This window comes from Penicillium paradoxum, assembly GCF_028828445.1.
Source record: "Penicillium paradoxum strain IBT 22861 chromosome Unknown utg000002l_segment0_segment0, whole genome shotgun sequence".
NCBI lineage: Eukaryota > Fungi > Ascomycota > Eurotiomycetes > Eurotiales > Aspergillaceae > Penicillium > Penicillium paradoxum.
In genome coordinates, this window is record NW_026643180.1 from 2,439,147 (window position 1) to 2,462,039 (window position 22,893).

At 49.6% G+C, this 22,893-nt stretch overlaps 8 protein-coding genes across 8 annotated transcripts; 4 read left to right on the top strand and 4 right to left on the bottom strand.

Annotated features, from left to right (window-relative positions):
* Nucleotides 1-437: 437 nt before the first annotated feature.
* N7457_000908 (zinc finger MYND domain-containing protein) lies at nucleotides 438-1,313 on the bottom strand (the record flags this gene model as incomplete). Its single annotated transcript, XM_057171954.1, has 4 exons — nucleotides 438-515; nucleotides 573-660; nucleotides 717-1,230; nucleotides 1,295-1,313. The coding sequence occupies 4 exons, from the start codon at nucleotides 1,311-1,313 to the stop codon at nucleotides 438-440; spliced, it is 699 nt and encodes a 232-aa protein (XP_057035857.1).
* Nucleotides 1,314-2,303: 990 nt separating this feature from the next.
* N7457_000909 (uncharacterized protein) lies at nucleotides 2,304-3,116 on the bottom strand (the record flags this gene model as incomplete). The annotated part of the gene is made up of 1 exon (XM_057171955.1): nucleotides 2,304-3,116. The coding sequence occupies one exon, from the start codon at nucleotides 3,114-3,116 to the stop codon at nucleotides 2,304-2,306; it is 813 nt and encodes a 270-aa protein (XP_057035858.1).
* Nucleotides 3,117-4,643: 1,527 nt separating this feature from the next.
* Nucleotides 4,644-6,496, top strand: N7457_000910 (uncharacterized protein; the record flags this gene model as incomplete). The annotated part of the gene is made up of 2 exons (XM_057171956.1): nucleotides 4,644-5,159; nucleotides 5,210-6,496. The coding sequence occupies 2 exons, from the start codon at nucleotides 4,644-4,646 to the stop codon at nucleotides 6,494-6,496; spliced, it is 1,803 nt and encodes a 600-aa protein (XP_057035859.1).
* A 365-nt stretch (nucleotides 6,497-6,861) lies between these two features.
* Nucleotides 6,862-8,349, top strand: N7457_000911 (flavin monoamine oxidase family protein; the record flags this gene model as incomplete). The annotated part of the gene is made up of 1 exon (XM_057171957.1): nucleotides 6,862-8,349. The coding sequence occupies one exon, from the start codon at nucleotides 6,862-6,864 to the stop codon at nucleotides 8,347-8,349; it is 1,488 nt and encodes a 495-aa protein (XP_057035860.1).
* Nucleotides 8,350-8,975: 626 nt separating this feature from the next.
* N7457_000912 (uncharacterized protein) lies at nucleotides 8,976-11,357 on the top strand (the record flags this gene model as incomplete). The annotated part of the gene is made up of 1 exon (XM_057171958.1): nucleotides 8,976-11,357. The coding sequence occupies one exon, from the start codon at nucleotides 8,976-8,978 to the stop codon at nucleotides 11,355-11,357; it is 2,382 nt and encodes a 793-aa protein (XP_057035861.1).
* Nucleotides 11,358-11,896: 539 nt separating this feature from the next.
* Nucleotides 11,897-14,741, bottom strand: N7457_000913 (COPI-interacting protein CEX1; the record flags this gene model as incomplete). The annotated part of the gene is made up of 9 exons (XM_057171959.1): nucleotides 11,897-12,677; nucleotides 12,737-12,909; nucleotides 12,959-13,162; nucleotides 13,223-13,517; nucleotides 13,576-13,949; nucleotides 14,021-14,167; nucleotides 14,227-14,337; nucleotides 14,408-14,545; nucleotides 14,619-14,741. The coding sequence occupies 9 exons, from the start codon at nucleotides 14,739-14,741 to the stop codon at nucleotides 11,897-11,899; spliced, it is 2,346 nt and encodes a 781-aa protein (XP_057035862.1).
* A 724-nt stretch (nucleotides 14,742-15,465) lies between these two features.
* N7457_000914 (uncharacterized protein) lies at nucleotides 15,466-15,684 on the top strand (the record flags this gene model as incomplete). The annotated part of the gene is made up of 1 exon (XM_057171960.1): nucleotides 15,466-15,684. One exon carries the CDS (start codon nucleotides 15,466-15,468, stop codon nucleotides 15,682-15,684), a length of 219 nt encoding a protein of 72 aa, XP_057035863.1.
* A 1,674-nt stretch (nucleotides 15,685-17,358) lies between these two features.
* On the bottom strand, nucleotides 17,359-20,981 carry N7457_000915 (putative PAB1 binding protein (Pbp1); the record flags this gene model as incomplete). Its single annotated transcript, XM_057171961.1, has 5 exons — nucleotides 17,359-17,564; nucleotides 17,619-19,967; nucleotides 20,024-20,297; nucleotides 20,350-20,539; nucleotides 20,824-20,981. The coding sequence occupies 5 exons, from the start codon at nucleotides 20,979-20,981 to the stop codon at nucleotides 17,359-17,361; spliced, it is 3,177 nt and encodes a 1,058-aa protein (XP_057035864.1).
* Nucleotides 20,982-22,893: the final 1,912 nt, after the last annotated feature.

Below are 22,893 nucleotides of genomic sequence, written 5' to 3' on the forward strand. Positions count from 1 at the left end.
GTTCGATGCTACAGGACAAAATTAGACGTGCTGATACTTGGCCTCAGGGACTTTAAGCCCCAAAAGGTCTGTCCATAGCCTGTCTGTACCAAGAAAGTATCCTCTTTTCATCTGAAATATACAAGAACTTTCTTCTCTTTTCCTTTTTGGACATTACCACGGCTTTGCTTTACATTATGTCTATGCTTTATTTGCTTTACTAGCAAGGACTGCCTGCTTAGTTTACATATTGTAGCAAGGAGTTTCATTGATGGATCTTCACGGTAAGAAAGAAAACTTCCGGAAGGGGAAGAAAGTCAGCCGAAATCTCAAGCAGCGATGGGCATTCGATATTTCCGAACTGGAGAGCGCAATTCAGATACAAGGCAGCTAGAAATACTAGAGTGAGCCTTCATGCAAACCCAGTCTAACAAGCATGGATCCTTGAATCGATTTACTCAAACATTCAGCATAAAGCGTTTTTCGGGGGCCACACAGCTGACTCGGTGCTCGCGCCACTGTTCACGCTGACAAACCTAGAAGATATTAAAACCACAGACCTAATACGTGATTAAGTCCTCTATATTGCTTACCTGGCCACAGTAAGTTGCAAACTTGCATTTCTTGCATATCAGGGGCTTATGACCGAGATCAGCTTCAATCTTTCCACATCCGAAGCAGCTGTCAAAGTCGTTAGCACAAGACACTGAAATCCAGTATTTCAAGAGAAAATCAACCTAGCTTCCTGAAAATTACGCGGCACACCAGGCTTGCAGTAATCTAACGCAGCGAGGAACTGAGCCCGACCCGGTGTTCTGAAGCCATGGTCGGCCAAGAGCATGTGGCGCGAGTTGCAGTTGATCTGGGGTACTAGATCACGCACATACTGGAGGTGCTCTTCCTTGACACGAGCACCGACGCGGAGCATCAACGCAACTAGGATGATGGTGCGATACTTGTTCGTCTGGAAGAAATCTATTGAGCCAGTAGCTTCCTTGGCTTTGCTTGCTGCGAAGAGTGTGTCTCCCAGATTATCGGTATCGAGCTTTCCGCGGATGTAGGGGATGATAGTAGTGGCTAATTTCTGGGCAAAATTGGGGGTTTTGTAGTAGGTATGGGCCTCTGAGCCGGCTAGCAGGTCGGTTTGGTTGATGGTTGCGTCGATCTTGAAATCCCAGTCATTTTCCTCGATACCTAAGTCTTTCATGATAGTTGCAGCGACATCGAGGTCCTGGTCGCCTTCGAAGAGACCTGGAATAGGGGTTAGTAAGTCATGAGATGTGCCAAAGGGGACAGGAGGGGCAGTGGGACTAACGCCATCCCCATCGACCCATGATTATAGTCGTCTCCCCCGGGTAAGAGTGGTGTGTGGATTGATGTTGGCGAGATCAAAGCTCGAATGAGGGAGATTGAGGTTTAGAAGAAGAAGACCACAGGCGCCGAGAGAAGAGTAATTGACCGAGATGACTGAAGATCAGGGAGGAGGAGAAAGAACAAGAAAAAGGCCCGGCTCAACAATTCGAAAAGGAACATATCATGTGGCCGAGACACATAACAAAAGGCCACCGTTTGAATTCACAAATGAGACAACATATTTTGGTTTGTCTATGAGCCTTTCTGACTGCCTTTCTAGAAATTTGGCTAATAATAAGCCTTCAAATATCCTATCATTGTGTTGCGGTCTCTCAATAGCTGCACAGCAACTTGAGACTGGCACAGCGGTGGATGGCACATCCACCTGGAACATTGCTCATGATAGAAGATCAGGTAGGAATGGTGCGAGAAACGAAATTGGAAAGAGGAATAACCGGGCCTGTAGAGCCACCAGTTTTATCCATGATGGGTAGTCCCTATGGAGTGAGATAGAAGAGATGGCAGAGGTAGGTATGACCATAGGGGGCCTACTAGTGATCGCCGGTAATAGAAGCATACAACACCTGATATTACAGTCCAAAAATTCGTGTTTGTCTACATGTAGGTAGGTAGATACTAGGTATCTCAGAATACTTTCCTAGATCCGTCCTCGAAGATATTTGGCTGCTGGTGGACAAAGGGTTGATAGAGACGTGAAAATGCACGAAATGGCAGAAAGGGCGAGAAGAAACAAAGGGCCATCTAGACTAGAGCTATCAGATAGGGTTTGATAAAGAGACTTTCCATTTGAGAAACTAATGAGTACAGCAATAACTTGTAAAGCAGCGTCTTGAGTCATCATGTCCCAAGGTACTGCGAAGATGCAAACTTTCAAAGGAACAGATAGTACGTGAAGTGACAAATCTCCCTTCAATATCCCGGGGTTTCGAAAGGTTATCCTTGCTAGTCCACTAAGTCCATCTCTTCTTCGGCACGGTGAACGCCAGCACGTTTTCGAATGGGGATTCGTCCTCTTCCCCATCGCTCTCATACAGTGAATTAAGCACGTCGTCACAGAACTCATAGAAATCAGCAGCAGTGCGACTATCACGAGCTGTTACCTCATCCGGGTAGTCACCATCAACGAAAGAATAAAAACATTTGGTTTCTGGCACAGATGTAATTCCCCTCGCGACCAGACTGATAGCTGCCCACGGAGCGACGCCAGCATCCAGATCCCAGGCTATCCGGAACCGCTCTTTGGCAGTCTCAACAAACTCCTGAATGCTACTGCAATCGCATCGTCTGAGGTGGTAGAATGCAAAATGCGCGTTCTGAACCTGCCACTCTCTCATCTCTTGCATCAGAGTTTGGACTTCACATGCGAACTGGTGGGCTAGGACGATATTCGGGTTCCGTCTGTCAATCTTTCGCAGAATTTCGTTGCTGACTTGCTTTTCAAGCCAGGTGTGGACCACCTTGGAGAGCTCAAACCATTGAGTTCTGGCGGGGTCGTTGGATGCGGGATATGGGAGACTCGAGACCAGGCTGTCGAGGCCTAAGTCACGCAAGATGCGCTCGATGTTTGCGAACCACCACTCGAATTGTTCAGGCTTGGTTAGCATAGGAGCCTTCACATAGATCTTGATGATTGGGTCTGGAGGCAGATCGGTGGCCTGGGTTTGGACCCATGGGTTGAACTTGGCAAGCTCGTGGCTGAAACGCACGTCGGCCAAGGGTGTACTTGAACCAGATGAGAGGGAAGATGATGTGGGAGAATCCATCCTGCAGGTTGGATAACTTGTGTGAGTATCAATCTGAAGCCAGTTGAGGCGACACGGTCAACTGGGGTGGTAGACTGGAGGATGCTTGGAGATGTTCAGCAGGTCCACTGTCTTTCTCTGACAGTACAAGACACGAAGCGATGGGTGATGAGTACTTTTGTCAAGGTCCAAAGGTTTGAAAATGGGACATAACAGAGCAGACAGATATGAAGAGGAGGATAGGAATTGTGGAGACGAGTGAGGGGAAGAGATTCAAAAGAAGGGAAACGTATAGACGTAGGAGCTGTTCGAGAGAAGCAAACAATAAAGCGATGGTTGATACGGCTGGCTTGAGGAATTATCATAGTCCTTGAATTTGAGGAGGTCTGAAGAGGCCCGAAGTGGAATGGTCTGTCGAGTTCATCAGACTGCTTTGTTCTTTTACTGTCGTCTCTCAGCACCGAATCATAACGGGGACCGAAGGACTCCCTCAAGCATGCGTCCAAAACCTATGCCTATAAGCCATTAAACTGAATATGCCTGATATTACTCTCCAATAACCGTGAAAGATGAGGATTGTATGAAGCCTACTGTGAGTGATGAAACGTGCATTGCCGTGACGGTCTGTAGAAGCCCTCGGGGTCAAGTAATGCTACATTTGTCTATAGAGCCACATCTCTACGTTGTGTTAATAATGACAAGAAGAGCAAAAAGCAAATGAGAACCAAGAATGAGGTGAACTAAGCCTGCGGCTTTGCAAGGATCATTGACGAACCGCTCTTGGATCGAGGGAACGACAGATTACTTACATGTAGGTATCATTTCAAGCCCTGCTTTGCAGGCTTTTGCAACGCAATCAGTCGATATGGTTGTTTCTTCCTTTCTATAGGCATCAGTCCAATGCTTGGATGCGGAAATATCGTCATCTAATGACATGCCCAGGAACGGAGTTTCACGAACGAGCATTGGAAGTTAAAGGCGGAGCTGTCTCATGGTCTTAGAACATCAAGTCTACCTCAATCTCCTATACAGGGACATATGGGCGGTCGCAGCCATTTGTATAGCCTAACAAACAATTGGATTGTTGGATTCGCCAGTTGACTTTGATCTGAGTACGAACATGTCGACTTTGAGAGCGGAGAATCCCCTCTGACCCTCAATCTAGATATAAGCATATATAAAGGGGTGGTAGCTACCTTTTGATACTACAATAGATACCCAGATTCCCCATAAAAGTCCATATGTAAGGTTAAGGGGTAACTGGCCAGTTACCTACAGTGTCGTCCTATATCCTGACCCGGGAAGTGCCCCACAACCGATGGCGCGCTGAAATATTTTGCAATGCACTTCAATTGATGCGGACATTACTGGTCCTCGATCATCTCAACTTTCTATTTTGCAAGGTCAAACTCATGCGATGCCCAGGTCGCAGGATGTGGCTGTTGACCAAAGTGGGTCCCGGAGAAAAACCTCGGCCGGAAGCCGGGTATCAAGACAGGTACATCACATTGACGCGCACAGGGGTAGTTTCAATTTTCATGTTCCAATATGGCCAGTGATCAGAGATTTGCGCGGACTGTGCACGCAGTGGCAGAGGCTGTGCAGACATTTGCTGCGGGTACATTCGACTTTGCGGAGAGTATCAAGCAAATATGGGGACCGCAGGCTGAGTCGGATGCCACGGAGGCATCTGCTCCACTGCCAATAGATGGCATGGAGGGTGTGCAGGTGCTTGATGATCTTCGGGAGAGAACGCCCGTGTCTCAGGAGGGTCAGCAACATGCCATTGAATCTCAAAGTCCTCCCGCGTCTGTGCTTATGCACCACGGGCAATCGGAACCTCAGCAGCAACAAATTGATCAAGCCGAGCTGGCCGATCCACATTCTGTACTTGATTTTGATGCACCGGGTGAATCTTCCCAGCAACCTGGTCGAATCTGTTACGAGTGCTTTGGCCGCTGGCAAAGGCGCTGGCGAAGTGAAAGCGCGATCCCGCCGTGCGAGCCGGTCCCAGGGCGGAAGACATGCAAGTATTGCATTAGCATCCATACGACCTGTATAATGGTAAGTACTAATATGTACTGTGGAATGCCATCGTACTAAGAAGCGAATAGACTCCATTGAGCAAGACAGGGGTGATGATGCGGTGTAAAATGGACTTGGATCTTGCTGCTCAAAATGGCGATGCATCCATAGAAAGGGAGCGATTCTTGAATGCGTTCTTTGAGGCATCGGATCTGCTGGAAATGCCTCTATCTCCTTCAATTACGGAGATCCGACAGCAACAAATGAGATTAAAGCGAGCCCAGCAGGATATAGAGGAGCAGCAACCTATATCCAAAAGACAGCGAACATACCAATCACGACACGAACCTAAGCTAGAGCGGAGGGAACAAGATGACCAGCAAGTTGCGGAAGACGAGGTGTCTTCGCGGTCGTCGGCACGTTCTGACGAAGAAGACGAAGCAGAAGTGGTGCCAAACGAACTGTCAGCGAATAGTCCGGAACAATCTCCTCATCAGCCAAATCAGGTGACAGTGGACCGTAAGACGGAATCCGGAGCCGTGATTGAATCAGAGGAAGAATATGAAGAATCCATGTCTTCGTCCGAGGAACAGTCCTCGGAAGCAGAAATGGAGGACGGAACGAGCGAGTCCTCTTCCGAAGAAGACGAAGAAATAGTGGAAGTGCTTGCAGTAAAGCCTTCATCGCCAGAGCAAGACAAAGACACTTCAGAAGAAACGATCCGACAAGAAGCGGCGGATAACGATTCATACTCGTCTTCGTCGGAGTATGGCTCTTCGGAAGAGGAATCAGAGCAACCATCACCTACGTTGGTGACCAAATTCTCGGCCCAGCTGGCACAAACTCGGTCACCAAAACCAGCGTGGGTAAAACAGTCCAGGGAGACAATTCAACACGAGGAAGAAGAGGATGATCAATCATACTCATCTACGTCAGAAGTAGGGTCAGATGAAGAGTCAGACGGGGAAGAGTCCGAAGAAGAACCGACTCCCAAAAATGCCGCACATCCAGTGAAAACGCAGGCCACAACCCAGTCATCGCATGACAAACCTGAAGTGAACCCCCAAGAAGGCATTGAATCAGAGGAAGATGATAGCAACTCATACCTCTCTGCATCCGAAGATGAGTCCTCGGGAGAAGAATCATCTGGAGAAGATACTTCGGAACAAGAATCAGAAGAAGGATCGGAGGAACAACCAGCAACAAAGAACCCGCCGGGGAAGTACGAGGCAAGGCCGATAGAATTGGTCCAACCGAAACACGAAGTCCGAAAAGAAGTCAAAGAAACGGTGGTGGAAACGATAGAGAAAGATGTCGAATCTTCCTCTGGTGCATCGTCATACGATACATCGAGTGATTCGCGCGAGGAGATATAGGTGTCCAAAACACCACCAAGGACGCAAGAGGTTATGTTAACAGTGATAATGTAGCAGTGTGTTTTCCGGGCTTCGTTTATCTGTGTTATTGTTTGTTTGTTGCTTCTGTTCTATTTAGCTACACTCACTAATGCATCCCTCCCCCTCGTCTGTGCTACTCGAATCGCGAGATGTTGCTTCTGAGCGCTTTAAATCAATTTGATTGGATCCTGTACTTTTTGACGTTGGGTAGCAGTCGGCAATGAGGTGAGCTGGCTTATAGCGGAACATGTCTGGACTCTTTGAAGCGAAAGTAATTGCATACAAAGTCATCTCAGTGAGACTCGCTATCGAACGATCCGCCAGGCCAAGGACCAACACTAAGCATGAAGCTGCTCCACATCGCACACTTTTTCCCTGGAGTTCAGTTACTTCCAGCCATAGTTCCTCTTTGCCATGCACTGGTCGCACAGCCCAATATCTACGAAGTAGATGTCGCCATCATTGGCGGCGGACTGGCCGGTCTCTCGGCCGCCAAGGATCTTGCAGCCGCCAACAAGACCTTTGCCATACTCGAAGCACGAGATCGAGTGGGTGGCCGTGTGCTCAACGCCGAATTGCCAGGAGAACACGCCGAAGAGCTAGGCGCCGAGTACGTGGGGCCCACTCAAGACCGCGTTCTCGCTCTCGCAGCCGCGCTTGGCCTGCCGACGTATAAGACATACACAGTAGGACAATCAACCTTTTATCGCAATGGCACAGTGCGTCATTATCAAGATCAGCTGGGTGGTGTTCCGCCCGTTCCCATAAACTCGCTTGTCGAACTTGCACTTTTCATGAACGATATCAACACCCTTGCAAGCAAAGTCGACCTGGAAGCCCCGTGGAAGACCCCAAATGCTACGGTGCTGGATTCGATGACTCTAGAAACGTATATCAACTCTAAACTATCCACCCCTGACTCACGCGCCCTTCTTGACATCGCCATCCCAGCTATCCTGTCGACCGAGGTGAAAGAGCCGTCATTGCTGTATGCACTGTGGTGCATCGCGGCCGCTGGAGATGAAACCGGACCCGGGACCATCAATCGTCTCATCGGTGTAGACGGGGGTGCCCAGGACAGTCGAATTCAAGGTGGGAGTCAATTACTTGCCATCAAGCTTGCCGAGAAACTAGGATCGCAAAAGATCATTCTCAACACACCTGTGCGCAAAGTCAAGCGCGAAAAGGGCAAGTATACCATCACCGCAGACACCGGAATTATCTCCGCTAGATATGTTATCGTTGCCATGTCTCCACCGCTGGTAAGTCGGATTATATTCGAGCCACCACTGCCTGCTGGGCGAGATCAATTGAACCAACGCATGCCGATGGGATCCATCGGAAAAGCAATTGCCATCTTTCCGCGGCCCTGGTGGCGGGGCCAGGGACTTAATGGAGCAGGTGTCAGCGATACCGGCGTGATCCGGGTGACGTACGACAACACCCCGGCGGATGCATCCTTCGGAGCGCTAATGGGGTTTATTGAGGCGGACGAGATGCGCAAACTTGATACTGCCAGCGAGGAAGAGGTCAAGCGCCAAGTCAAGCAGAGTTTTACAAATCTATTTGGTCCGCGGGTGGAAACTGCTACCGATATCCTCATTCAACGATGGGATCTTGAAGAGTTTTCCCGCGGTGGCCCGGGGGCTTTCATGCCGCCGGGGGTTCTGACACAATATGGGTCCCATTTGCGCGCCCCAGTCGGGGGGATCCATTTTGCTGGCACGGAGACTTCACTAAGATGGATTGGATATATGGATGGAGCTATTGCCTCAGGGGAACGCGTTGCCGGGGAGATACTGAGCTCCTGTTTTGACTGTGGATTCCATTAAGGGGCTTTTTCTGCGATGGATTTCTCTTGATGTTCTGTAAAGGATGTCCGAAAGTCGTCGGGATTCTTGGGATTTATATGTGACATCCTAAGCCCCGGGGGGGGTTCTACACCAAATTTACTCCAATTCCAAGGGTATTTCCAATTCCATATTCAAGTCAACACCAGGATTATGGAGTAAGGCTATGCTCCCAGGTGATGGGGGCTGTCCATTTTGCTGTGGTCCCGTCGACGCAGAATTCGCCAGAATCCCCACTTTCCCCCTTTTGACGTTCGACTGGGCGATTTGGACCAGAGTCGGGTTATTTTCTTCGGAGAATGTGTAGAAGCACAAACAGGAGCTGGAAAGGATTCCAAGGCTCCTATGTTTCCTGGAAATCCGACATGAGGAAGACAGCCAAAGGGTGCCGATGCCACATATAACCGCTCATAGAGCCAAATGAGGAAGTATGTTATGGGCCACAGTCTCTAATCCACTTCCAATAAATCTCTTGTCTTTTTTTCATTTAAACGGACCCATTGCTGAGCCGGAGCTATAATCCACCTTCAGACTGTGTCTGTTTAGCTATATAACATCGACAATCCCCAGTCTCAGACACAATATCTCCTACATCGAGCCCAACTACCATGTCAAAATCAAAGTCAAAGCGCAATCGCAATCGCAATCGCAATGGTCCTGGCAACGCAAACCAAACTGCGTCAATGCCAACGCCAATGACCACAAAAAAGGGCAAGCCAAACGCTGGATTCCAGCAAAAACAAAGTGGGCAATCAACACCCTCGGCAACAACTATTTCTTCTGGTCCCTCTGCTCCTTCGTCTGCTCCAAGAAATGCATCTGCACGCGTACAACATGGCAAAAGAAAAAATGCCACTACGCAGCCACATTGCCCATCGAAAGTTTTCAAGAAACGTCGATCGAACGGCTCAGCACCAGCAACCAAGGCGTCAAACAATGCGTTGGCAGGCCGCAGGGGAACCAACCCAGGTTCCTCTCAGAGGCCCCAGGCCAAGAGTCACAAGCCTCAAGACTCATCCTGCAACCCTTCGTCAAAGCCCTTCCAGCGTTCATCTACAGTCGAAAGGAGCCATGATTTAGGGTCAAAATCTCAATTGGCCAATCTATCGATGTCTCAACCACTGTCAAGAATCCCGTCGCCTGTATCATCCTCACCACAAAAGTTTATGTCCCTCAATCCGACCACCCCAAATCGCCACCATGTTATGGGACGCCAAACTTGTAGCCCATCGCCATCGGACTCTGAAGCTGACTCTGACTCTGACCCTGATTCGGGATCCCAATCGAGTCGGGAATCAACTTCGACGTCATCCTTTTCTGCAAAGAAACAGTCCACAAAGAAATTAAATGCCGAAGAAGTGTCCAGTGACGACAACAAACACAAACCGGATGGATTGTCACAACCAATATCCGAATCCAATCTGGAAGTTTTGTCAGACTCGTCCTCGGAATTCGACTCTGAATCCGACTCTGAATCCGAATCCGAATCTAGCTCTGGATCGAGGTCGAGAATGGACTTGGACTCTGATGTCGGGATAGAGTTGCAACAAGCACAAGAACCGATATTGCTCGGCTCGTCGCCTCGACAGTCGCAAACGGGGATCATTGACCTAACGGTTAACACTCCCATCTCCCGCCGAGGCGACAGGAGTGAAAGTGAGAGGACAAGCACATTGCCACCTTCCTCCTTGATACTCGACATGTCTCAACCAGAATCATCCTGCGCACCAGAACCCAGCCTACCACCATTCCTCCCAAGCCCAGGGTTGGCATCGTCCTCGAGAGCGCCTGGAGGCAAATTTTGGCGCCAGGCCCGTGAGAATCCCAGCGTTGTAAGGCAGACCTTGTCAGAATATGGTTCCATTATAGGGACTGAATCATCCTCCGGAGATTCCGTGGCCCCAACTGAATGGCTACCACACTCTGGTCCGGAATCAGATCGAGAACCATTGCCATGTCCAACGCCAGCAAGTCCATCCTCTCGATACAAACCAGTGAGACGCACAGTATCAAAGTCACGACCATCAAGTTCTACAAAAAAACGGACTTCTCGTCCCCATCCCAGCTCGACAAAACCTGCGCAGTCCTCGAGCACAATAGATCACATAACAAAACTGCGATTTTTGTATAAAGGCATACCCTTTGGTGGCCAGGGACAGGACAATCACATATCTGCGGAGCTTCCCGATAATAATGACAGTGCCGAGTCTGATGATACCGATTGTCCGGACGATCCCGGTGATCATGATTATTCTGATAGTTCTGGCGATTCGGATGATTCGGATGATTCGGATGATTCAGATGGTCTGGAGTTTGTGGATTCTGTTTCCGAGATTTCAGCGGCCCGGCGGCCTACATTGCAATCTTCAGAACGTTCGATAAATATGGATATGAGTCCAGGGATGGCTGGGTCAGCGGAACCCGACTTGTCCTCAGACAACGAAGTATCCACGAACTATGATGGCTCTGCGGAGATTGAGGGACTGTCATCCCAAGAGCTGGCACGACTCTGGGCCCAGATATCATCGGACGCTGGAAATTTGGAACGGGAACGGAAAAAAGCAAAAGCTATCTCATTACAAAAGAAACGTGAATCGGAAGAGCAGCGCAAGCGCACCATCGAAAGAAATAAAGAGCAAGCGAGGCGACTGCGAGAGCAGAAGGAGAAACAAAGAGAAGAGCGAGAGACAAAGAGGAAACGGGAATTGCACGCCCAGAAGCGACGACAAGAGCAGCAAGAACTGAGGAATAGGAGACCGCAGGATAATTCTGATTCCTTGGAGGAGGTGTTAAAACGCGACAGGCTACTGACAGTACAATCGAAGCCGCCTGCGCAACTACGTATGGGGGTTAACCACGGTCTCAGTCTCGAATATCGGAGAAGAGCATCCAGACTTGTCCGCCCCTGTTCGATGAACCAAATCAATAACGGACGGAATGGGGTTCAACGAGATATCCACCATTTGGAGGCAGTTGGGGCAGATGCATGACCGGGCATCGAGATTCGGGGGTGTTTTGAAGGGGGATGAAGACCAGATTGTTTGCTAGAAGATCAAGGCATCCTCATCAGTATCACTGAAGAGGTGGGATGTATATTACAAAATATCCGAATCGTCTTCCTCAAAGCGGGCATGACTTGCCGTTATGGCGCTGTACGGATGTTTGAATGGAATTGATATTCATAGAAGGGAAGTCGGGTTATACACAGTGTTACAAGTGCCTTCTTACCAGCCTGGACTCTTCACTAGATGTACCCAATTGAGACTATCTCCTTTAGTGCCTCTACAACATAAAGCTGGCATCCTAGGATCGCACAAAGAGAAGTACCAAGTACACCCTTTATGAGCGGTCAGGTTAATGGATATATTAGAGATAAATACACGGGATATCATCAATGCACAACAGAGGAAACGTGGCACGGGCTCCAAATACCCTTGATAGCCAAGGTTATGTGTTAACACGTTAGACTCACAGTAGACAAGACATGGACATAGACAACCAAAAGAAAAGAGCAAGGCATATTTCCAGGTTAATCCCATGCATCTCCCCAATCATCATCAGCATCTTCATTTTTTGGTTTAGTATCAATCTTCTTGGCCACAGCCACAGGGCGAGGTTTGGCTGTGCTTGCCGTAGATCGTGTGACTACGGTGTTCGTAGATGCAGCCTTGGTCAGGCCCTTTGGTAAAAGGGGTTTGGCCTTTGTTTGAGACTTTGCGGCCAGCCAGCCAGCGAAATCGGGTTCACCCCCATCATCGTAGGGTACAGCAGGAGCTTTGTTCGGCGAGGGAACAGGAGATGTGGGTTTGGGGGACGTGACAGCAGCAGTGAATGGATCAACTTCATTTTGATCATCGTCATCATCCATAGCACCCCAGGCATCAAAGACATTGTCGCCTTCTACTTCGGGCTCGTCGTCGTGAACAACTGGAGCTGCACGATCTGACATCGACCGATTCAAGGGCTGGGCTGCGGGCCGAAGAACTTGTTTAGGCAGTTCTGATTGGGTTGAGGGTGATGGTTTGGCCGGGCGAGGAACTGACGCAGAGCGTGCAGTATCTGGATCAACAGTCTTACTGCTGTTGGCTGTGGGTTCAATCTCGCCGTTGGCAGTTGCGATTTTGTTTGTGAATGATGAGATGGCCCACCCGGCCCAGGAGTTGTCACTGGGAGTTTCAACACGAGCATCAGGTTTGTTGGCTTCTGCAGGTGCGACAGGTGGTATCACAGTGGCTGGCATTGTGCTGGCATGCTTCCGCACCCGCTGAACATATAAGTCCAATGTCTTATTTGCTTGGTCTCGGATCAATCTATTCAATGATTAATATAGGACCCCGGGACACAACTCAGGGAGGTATTCATTGCTCACTTTTCCTTGTCCAGAAGTCCGGGACAAATGGCAGGCAAAATTCTGACAGCGCAGTCTTCCTCAGTGAACACATCAATAGTCGCAGCTAAAGCCAACAGTCCTGCGTTTCGAGCGTGAACAAAAGGATCTCGAATCGATCTGGTAAATGCCGCAATAAGCACTTTGGAGCGAGTCTATCACGAGTCAGCCACTAAGTCTAAGATTGCACAAAAATTCACTTACACTTTGCCCCAGGTTCTTAGCGATCCGACCCAGGCAAATCGTAGTATTCGTCCGAATTCCAGGTTGCTCGTCGTTAGCAGTGCGGGCGAGGAATTTCAACAGTTCTCCATTGATGATCCTGTCATTAAGTTTGTTGATGACCGTAAGAACGGCCTTTACCGTTTGTTCTCTAACCACTGGCGCGACGTCGGTGAAACCAGAAGTCTAAGACATGTTAGACCAACGCATACTGCCAGCTTTCAAAAAAAGAAAAAAGAAACCTACCATTTGAGGGAAGATCTTGTCGTTGACAACCTTCTGTGGAAGGTTGTCAATCATTAACGGGAGGTGATCCAAGAGGCAGACACGCAATGCTCGATCAGGATTGCCAAATAAACGCACAACCACGGGGGTCAGCTTAGAGTTGAACTCTTCTGTCGATAACTTTGCTCCAATTTTAAAGGTGGCCCCAAGGACTTTCGGACCACCACCGCCGAATTCGACGGATTTGAGTAGCTCAGGCAGTACCTTCATTTTAAAGAAGTCTTCTGGGAAGTCCCCAGAAAGATTATCAAGTTCACTGCAACAGTGCCACGTTAGCTCATAGGTTGCCATTTAAATCATGGAGATGTACGCACTTGATAAACTCTTCACGCTCAGCATCACTCTTGAGCCCCAAGCTGTCGATGTCCTCAGTCATCCGAATAAGTGGTGTTTGGAAGAATCCGCCATGTTTCTTTCCCTGTTCAACAAAATGCCCTGGGCTCAGTCGGAGCTTTGGGTTAGCGGTGCAAAGGCGCTTATAGCTTTGCTGCATGCTAGGAGGAATGTTTGTTGTCTTGCCAGCTTGGTCGGCACTTGAGAAATTCCCATTGAAAACCTCAAAGATTAAGATACCCAATCCATAGGCATCCACTGCTGCTAGAGGATTGCGCTTGATAGTATCCCATCCACCTTTAACCACTTCTGGGGGTGTGTATCGGGCGGCATCGGGCACACTGCTTCCGTAAGTCTGAGAATGAAAGTCAGTATAAGGTACAGTTTGTGGCGGTTTCTTAGTAGATCTGACGCTGGGCCACTGACATATATAATAGCATCGTCCTCTTTCATGGAGCTCAGGATATCGAATCCTCCTAGCTTCCATTCCCCGCTCTCACTGGTGAACACGGAAGATGCGCGCACGGCACCGTGGACCGAGGAAGCATCCTCGTTGATGAACTTGAGAGTAGACTATCCAGCCCAATTCCAGTCAGCAATGCCATGACAGCAGATTCCCGGGAATATCATACTGCCACAGTATACAACCCCCACTTAGCAGTCTCCTCGGTCAAGCTCCTCCTCTTCACCGGCCAGCTGAGCGGCACAACTCGTTCCGTGACAATGTAAAGATTGTAATCTGTCTATCAAGACGTAAGTGCCCGCACCACACTTCCATCTTCAGATCAAAAATCCGTGAAGAACCAAGTATACCTCAATTGTATCCAAAACTTTGATAACACCGGGATGCCGTAACGTCCGACACTTGCGGATGGCATTTTTCGCCAGGGGTAGGCGCGATTTGTTCGCATTGACATCGAATGTAAAAACACTGCAGACGGAACCGTCATCCTAAATGTGCCGCTACAGCGTCAATCATCAAAGCGCCTCTTGTTTGAAATAAGGAACCAAAAAGCCACCGTACCCGTTTCGTACCGTTGTGGAGTGCCCAGACTGAGTCGCCAATGTCGACCCTGTCGCCGAGGGAGAATGGCAGTCCGCTGCCCTTCGCGATGGCTGATCCGATGGCGGATTTCAAGAAATCCATGGCAGCAATGTGGCTGATGTGGCAGGCCGGGAGATGTTTGGGGTATCGGGGATGCGCGAGTCGATGTACGCAATGGCCAAGGTGTGATTATTCGGCGAAAGGGTAGAACAACTAGACCGAGCAGGGGACTAGGAACAATGAGAGACCAGACACAGTGTTCTTGTACTTCGGAGACCTGAACACTTCCAAGTTTGGATCTCCTTTCACCCCCCGCCTTATCGCGATAACCACCGGTGCCTGAGGCCGTAACAGGCTAATATAAATACACAACAGCTCCGCTTCATCTTGTCATCGTCTTCTCCATACCGGTCCCACGCGTCTTATTTTGTCGCCAAATGGACTCGGAGCTTCCAATACCTTCCCTCTTGCCATAAATATTTTCGCCAATACTTACTACTCGAATTCACAGTCTCATCTACAAAATTAACACCCTCCACCGTGGTAAGACTCCCAGTTCCTTTCCCTTCTGTGTACCAGTACGCAATCCCCCCAGTGACTCCAGTCACTCACTCCAATGATGCGAACTCTGGTAAAAGGTCAGACTAAGACCATAACACCGTCAAAACAAAGACTCACCCAGCAAAATTCGATGGTACTCCCGCAAGCTCCAAAAATCCACCCAACACCACAGACCGGTCCTGGTACAAACTTCGAGGGTTACAACTAGGCATACAAGGATAGACAACCTCTTCCCTAGTGAGCTTTTTGCTCGCCTGGAGCAGCCATGGTCGCAAGACCACAGCTGCGCCCTTATCACAACCACATACCCTTTCGGGGGGCTCGCGAGGACCATTTCCGCAGCACTACATTCTCCCCACTTTACACAGCAGAGCACAAACTATCTTCCGGTGGGATACGCTGGCAGGCAGCAGCGAAGATCCTGGCCACAGAACCATGGCTGAAAACCCACGCCGAGACAAAGCGGCTGGGTCCAGGATCATAGGGAGAATTTGTGTACATCTATACTTCCGGCCGTCCCTCGCCAGTAGTGCAACTAGGCTGCCATGAGCATGCCCTTTGGGCACGAAAGCTCGGGAAACGGGGAGGTGACGCCGCTATCTGGGGTTGCCGTGTCCGCTTCGTTTCCATGAGGACAGTTCGGCGACCAATGGCTGTGGCGTAAAGGGTACGAGGGTTTGAGAAACAGGAGAAGTGAGGATTGGTGTCACAGGTGGGGTCATTCAACCGGTGCTCATTGAGGAGGTCTTGAGGTCGTGCGGATTCTTGCTGGCAGCGTTCTGCTGTCTGTCGAATACGGACTTCTTCCTGGTCTTTACTTTGACTATTGCGTCTGGCTTTGCCGTTTCTTCTTTCCTCTCACTCCCCTTTATCTCTTTTATCTGCTGTGAAGGGCGGTGTGGGAATGCTGTGACGGGGTTTGGAAGTTGTGAGTGTTGGTTGAAATGTGGGCTGGAGGTAGTTGGTCTTTGTGGTGCTAGGTAGTGCTTTGGGGGTTTTTCTGGGTCTTGTCCATGGCTGGAGGGTGGATTGATGGGTTTGCAATGGGATAAAGCACCGCGATGGGTTGATGTCTGGTGTCTGTGGCTTGCGTGATGACACTAACGAAACAAACCCTGAGGAGATTCTTCGCTTCACATTCGAATGATTTGGTTGAAGAAGAAGTCCACGGCTAATGTCTGTCATAGATCTTGCGCTGTCCTTAGGGTTGAATTGGCTTTGGAGTCTAGCTGTTGGGGTCTGGCAGGGTTGTGTACAGTATGACAAGCAGTTTTTGAATATCTGTAAACACGTCTATGCGACAGAGAGAGTATGGTTCTTTTTTATATATTTACTTGCTTTGTTTCGTTAATTTTTTTCAAAATATAACCATTTCATTGCTGTCTACTTGATCCGTTGGAGCTATCTCCACTATCAAGTTCACCCATCTTCAACCACATCCACTGCTTGATTCGCTCCCCGAATTGACCATCCACATACATGTCACCATCTTACCACCGTCGCCTGGCCAAGACATAACTGATCGCAGACCTTGCTTTCAACCATAGAAGATACGAAGGCCATGTGAGCCCACCGAAGACCCACAGACCCCCGACCCACAAGGGAGAAGAAATTTAGAGCACAAAAGAACAAAAAAAAAGAGAAAAGAAACGGGATCGGAGAAAATCTGAAGGAAGAGGCCATTTCGATGAAATGGAATCATCAAGGCTTCAACTCAATCATGACATGGTAAAGTTGTGTACTAGTCGAGGATATGACGATGAGCTAGACCGGATATCAAGAGCTCGATTTCGATGGGTTCATCGCCCCGAAAGTAAGTTTCCATATGCACCAGATCAAGATCTGGAGAAGAGATAGGCACAGCTGGTAGATTGATCCATCATGTCTGATTGAAAAAGTTAGCGATGATTGTGTGGTCGCATTTAGAATAGGAACCCACCGAGGAAGTCTTGAAATGACATGAAATTGACCGCAGGATTCAAGTGTTTTGATGGCCGCCTTGATGACGGAACAACACACGAAGACGCGGTGTGGAAATGGAACCGGGGTATTTGAGGTGATGGTTGCCAACAATGCAGTGCGCGGGCTAGTCACAGCGGAATGATAAGATAGAGTGTCATTCGAGAGAACCGCCGACGGGCTTCATGATTCGTGTAGTTCATTTTCCTTCATCCGTTGCCTCAGCCGAGTGTGAGGCTCCAGGGGTTGTTGCTGGAGTATTAGCAGACATTTGGGCAGGCATTTGTGGCATTTGGTTGAAGCCATTGCTGGGAGTGCGGTGCTGGTTAGGGGGGAAATGATGCGATTGATGAGGACTCGAGGAAAAATGTGGCTGTTGGGAGTAGCTGCCACGGTTGGGAGGCACTGAGGTGGGTTAACAACTGGAATGATTCGAGCGGAGATTGTTCGAAAACTCACTATGTCCCGACGGCTGAGGATATCCGGGTTGACCGGGCAAGAACATCATAGGCTGAGGAGGCTGTCCAGATTGCGAGTTCTGGTGCATCATCATGGGTGCACCGCGGCTCGGGCTTGGGTATCCACTATGCGGCTGAGGTGCAGGTGCATGTTGGGGATAGGCGTGGCCTAGATTAGGGGAATACATGGGCATCTGTGCGTTATACGGAGTCATGCCTTGAGGAACTCCCATATAGGGCCCGTTGGAGGGCTGCTGCACCATCATCGGGGCTCCGTTAACAAATTGAGGGCCACCGCCCTGGAACGGTCTCATGTGGGCGGGCTGAGGGCCACCATAGTACTGCGACATCGGTTGGCCAAACGAAAGCTGGGCATTAGGTGGAGCCATAGGGGACGGATATCCGTGTTGCGAACGCGGAGACGGGAAAACCTGGGAGTTCGATGCGGACAACTGCATGCGGTGATGATCCTCCACATGGGACGGGCCATGAAGGCCCTGTGAGTGAAGGCTATGGGGTCCATTCGGAGGACCAGAAGAAGGCGTCATGCCAGGGGTACCCTGGTGGAAAGGGAAGGGCACCTGATGTTGAGATACGTTGCTGTTGTTGGAAGTAGAACGACCTTGAGACGGGACGGAATGGACACCGACGGGTTGTTTGAACATCTGATCGTAGGTTTTATCCTCGCTGCCGTCTATGATGTCCCAGGTTGGCAAAGTCTTGTAGGGTGGAGGGATACCTCCAATCAACAAAAAGGACTTGTCGGTCTGTTCTGCGCTCTCCTTCTTCATGCGTTTGATGGGATTGAATTGATCACTAATAGAGGGTCGCTCGGAGACAGGAAGGGGCTTCCTTGGACCAAAAAATGCGGTTGGAGTTGTGGCGCGCGAGACAGATCGATTGCGAGAGAATGAGCGTGGGCTTGCGGTTGCCACGGAGGTACCACCAGGAGTGAAGGTACTCGCCGCCGGGTTCGGCTTGAACTCCATGGCTTTGACATTGAACTTGGTTGCCGCAGAAGAACCAGCCTGCGACCTGACAGGGCTAGTGATTCTCTGCTGTTCGCTCGCAGGACCAGTCGGCGGTCCACGGGCTTCTTGGATGGGAAGGGGAGTGGGAATAGGTCCCATTCCCGCGCCTTTGCGTTGTTGCATGTTGTCCGCAAGTCGAGGGCCAAGCATGCCGACACCGGGACGTCCGGGAGGAACTACTTGCTGGGGGAATCGTCCACCAGCACCGAGAGGCCCAGTGGGAGGATAGCCCTGGCGAGCGCGGTTGTAATTCTGGCGATCAGCAGGGGCCGATGGGGGTACTGCTCCGGTGGGTCCTACGCCACGGGCAGGGGGCTTGTGCTCCGTGGGAGGTGTGGTAACTTTGGGTGTAGTCTTGTCCTCCCCTTGTTGCAGGGTTCGTTGCATGATTGCTTCCTGCTTTAGTCGATCCTTGGCCAGGATGGGAACAAGGTCTTTCGGCACGGGAGTGGAAAGTTTAAAGCTCTTGGAAAACTTCATCAGCTCATTCAGCTTCATGGTTCGGTCATATGAGGCTTGGTTGCGACGACGCTCCTGCATCTTAATCTTCTCGCTGTTTGCGAACTGGCGGAAGTGATCCAGCACCTCTGCCTCCACATTTGCAGTCGCATTTTCAGGTATAGCGCGCTTTGCAGTGGGCACAGTAGGCACTGCAGGCACTGCAGGCGAGGCACCTTTGCCAGAGGCAGACTTCTGCTCGGGTTCTGCCGGGCATTGCAGGGTTGCGACCAGTTCAGGCTGCTTGGCCGAGGGTGCCGAATCCTTCGCCGCAGTCTGAGAGGGGACAGGGATAGGAGCAGTGGGGGTAGGTGAAGCCATAGGTTGCTTGGAGGGGGGTGCACTGGGTGCTGCAGCAGGCTGCGGGGCTGCTTGACGGCGTCCAGGGGGCATGTACTTGTTTGGTTGGCCAGAAATCAAGGGCGGGAAGGCCTTTTCCTCGCGTCGGACACCGCTGTACTTGTCTTCTTCGTCTTGATCGCCAGTATCTGGTGCCACAAGGCCGCGTTCCTCCCGCATGTGGGAATTTTCCACGTCCTGACCCTCAATCTCACGGGCGATTCGAGCTGCTTCCGCTTGCTTTTGTTTGTAATTAGGATCGGAACGATCGAGACGAGTGGTGTAGATATTCTCGTCGTAATTAGTCTTGGCACCGAAAAGACGCTCATTTGCCTCAAACTGGTCCCATCCAGCAGTGTTGTTGCTCGTCTCAAGCGACATATCAATGTCAGTCTCGGCGGGTTCCCAACGCTGCAAGGTACGCTCGCGCATGGCTAGGTTTCCCGAGATATCACTGTCGGTTCTAAAACCTTGGGAAGCACCTATGGTCGGGATTAGCGTATACACAAACGAACTTCGTTTACAAAGCAACGCATACCGTTTGATTCCTTGGCTGAAACTTCTGCTGTAGTAACGTTTGGAACGGAAATGTCGACAACATCTTTAATGTCAAACGACATGATGTGCTCGGGTGCGGAGCCCAGATACGGAGTTGCGACTTCGCTGATGCCGTTCACTCGGGATTGGGCCTCTTGCGAGCTTCGCTGGACCATTTTGAGCAGGAAGGAGAGTTCGTTGGTCTCCATGGTCGATGAAGAGAAGATACCAGTATACTTTTCTCCGTTCTTGGTAGTTATAGTTGTATGCAGGCCCTGAATAGTAGGTTAAAACTAATCGACAGAATGGCGGTAAGATTAGGCTTACAATAAAGCTGGCGAATAAGAAGAGAAGGCGATCATGAGCATGACTATCAGGCGTGTTTGACTCCTTCTGGTTGGGTCTTGGAGAGCCAGATTGTCTCTGGTGGGTCATATTGCCGTTGGATGAGGAGTATGAAGATCGTTGGGTGATGGGGTTGGTCCCTTGGGTCCAGGCCTTGTGGGAGTTTGTGCGCCTATGCAGTAGAACATGCTTGCGTTAGCGGACGATGATAACCAAGCAGCAAAAGGCAAAGACGTCATGCCATCGAATCCGATGTCTTCAATTGGCTCTCGTTGGCGCACGACTTGATGCAGGCCAACAGAGCTCACCAGCTCCAAGGCACGTGCACAAGGTCAATAGCTGAGAGGACAAGGGAAGGGGATGAGAACGCCAAGGGGGCATTTCCCAGGTTCAAAGGCAAGGGAATTCCAAATTCTGGTTCAACAAGGTCTATCCAGAAGGAGAGGCTGAACATACCGTTGTCCGCCATCAATAGGGCTGCCCGACTGTCGTCGGTTGTCGGACCCCTTGGTGCTGTTGCTGGATCTCAGGGTAGATCTGCCCGGGTTCGGCACGGCTGCGTTGGCATTGCCAGGCGCGTTGTTGGCCGGCACAGAGTTGAGAGCGGAAGCCATTGATTGACTTTGGTGTCAGTCAGGGCAAGCTTGCGTCGTGGAACTTCACACGGCGGAAAGCCGCTGGGATGAGGCACGAAGCCACAACACACCGCCTGCACAAATAGGACTGGGGGTGGGAAAGTGAGGGGGAAGGATAAGCAACCACCACACTGCGGAGATACCGGAATGCCAATGGTAGGAAAATAGGGAAGGAAGAATGAGGGATCAAAGAACAGAAAGAGAGAAAATGAAGGAAAGAGAAATGGACTTGTCGCAAGTTGATGGGGGAAGCTGGAGTAGTCACGCGTATGGTAATGTATTCGTGTTACACCCTGCTTTTTTTGGCTCCAAACTGTTAGTTCTGTTCTTTTTGCTCTTCTTTTTTAATCTTTTGGGAGACTTTTGAATTCCAATATTATTGTATTTTTTTTTCTACAGAAGCATCTTGAATAATATCTCTATTGCAAGTATTGTTCTTAGCCGACCCTGGGATAGGTCAATTGCGAATCCTACTAGGTACTATGTACTAACCAAGTACGGGTCAGGCTGAGGTAGCTCCACGTCTCCCCCTCATACACCCTAGCCTTTTTACTGAGCCATTTTAACCATATTCTACCTAATGGCATTTGTGCGATGTAGGGTGACAACACCCGGAAACATTCCATGCCCAATTAGATCTACAGATTCCATACACGATTTACATCTGATGCATAAGAGAACCCAGGGGGCGAACGACCAATGAAAACAAGCAGACACGCATGGGTCGACACCGTCTGGTACGATGAACTACATTATCGGGCCATTCACAGCATCTCAATGGCCTTGTGTCATCTGCCCGGATCATTGATATGTTGCCTTGTCGTATACTTAGCTACTATGTACCTACGTACAATTTAATAGTGACATACTATATATCCATGCGGACATCTTTACACTACTCTTTGTTCCCATTTCTGCTTTGTTATAAAAATAGTTCGAGTTCAACACGGGTATCGAAGATGGGAATGACTCAAAATGAAACATTACGGTGAACCGTACCTGTGGACGTATGTAGCGAGAACCACCCTAGTATCGATAGATCATGGGGGATATACCTAGGTATTCCATACATATTCCAAGGTTGTTACGGTCTTGATGTCCTGGGGTAACTACATGTATGTAGGGTTCATAAATGAAAGAGTGGATAGCGGGTCTTACCGAATATTCTATGTAGACTAAGCCAACTTCCAGGTTGATGCTTTGCAAAATATGTCCCCAGCCCTTTGAGCCGGAACCTTGTTCAATTTATTTTACTTTCATATAATAATGATAAATACGCAAGGGACTTCCAAGCTTCCCCTACGCCATCATACTTCGGGATGAGCATGGATCTTCTCGATCTGAGCAAATACGTGACGTGTGACGGGCAGCCTAAGGCCTGCTCAGGCTTGTCTGGTTAGTCAGATATTCCCCAGAGCCTCCTTGGCCTGTTCTTTTTCTTTTTCTTCTTTCACATATGTCATTGATCCATGATTGTTCCAGATCCCCGTCGATTGTTTTGCCAGAAAATATACATGTATATTTCTCGACCAGATGAGCTCCCTCCCTACATAAGTAGCAATACAGACAAGTAACGTCTATATATGATCTCGCACTAGTCCCCTCTGTACATTCTGGAGTCCTCCTTCGGGGTGCTGTTTTCCCACCGTCTCACTGCATCAGCGTCACCGAGAAAAGCAAAGTGGTTGAGGGCCTATTCCAGAACAGTCACGGTATTTCTAAGCCGCATTTCCCACTGGGTCCAACGAGAACAATAAATCCAAATAACGGCTGTCCAGTCACTGAGGACGATATATACATATCTATGTCTTTCAGAGGAAGTGGAGAAGTGGACTCGAAATAACCAACGTTATCGCGGGTACTTATCAGTGGATTGGAGGGAGCTGGCAGA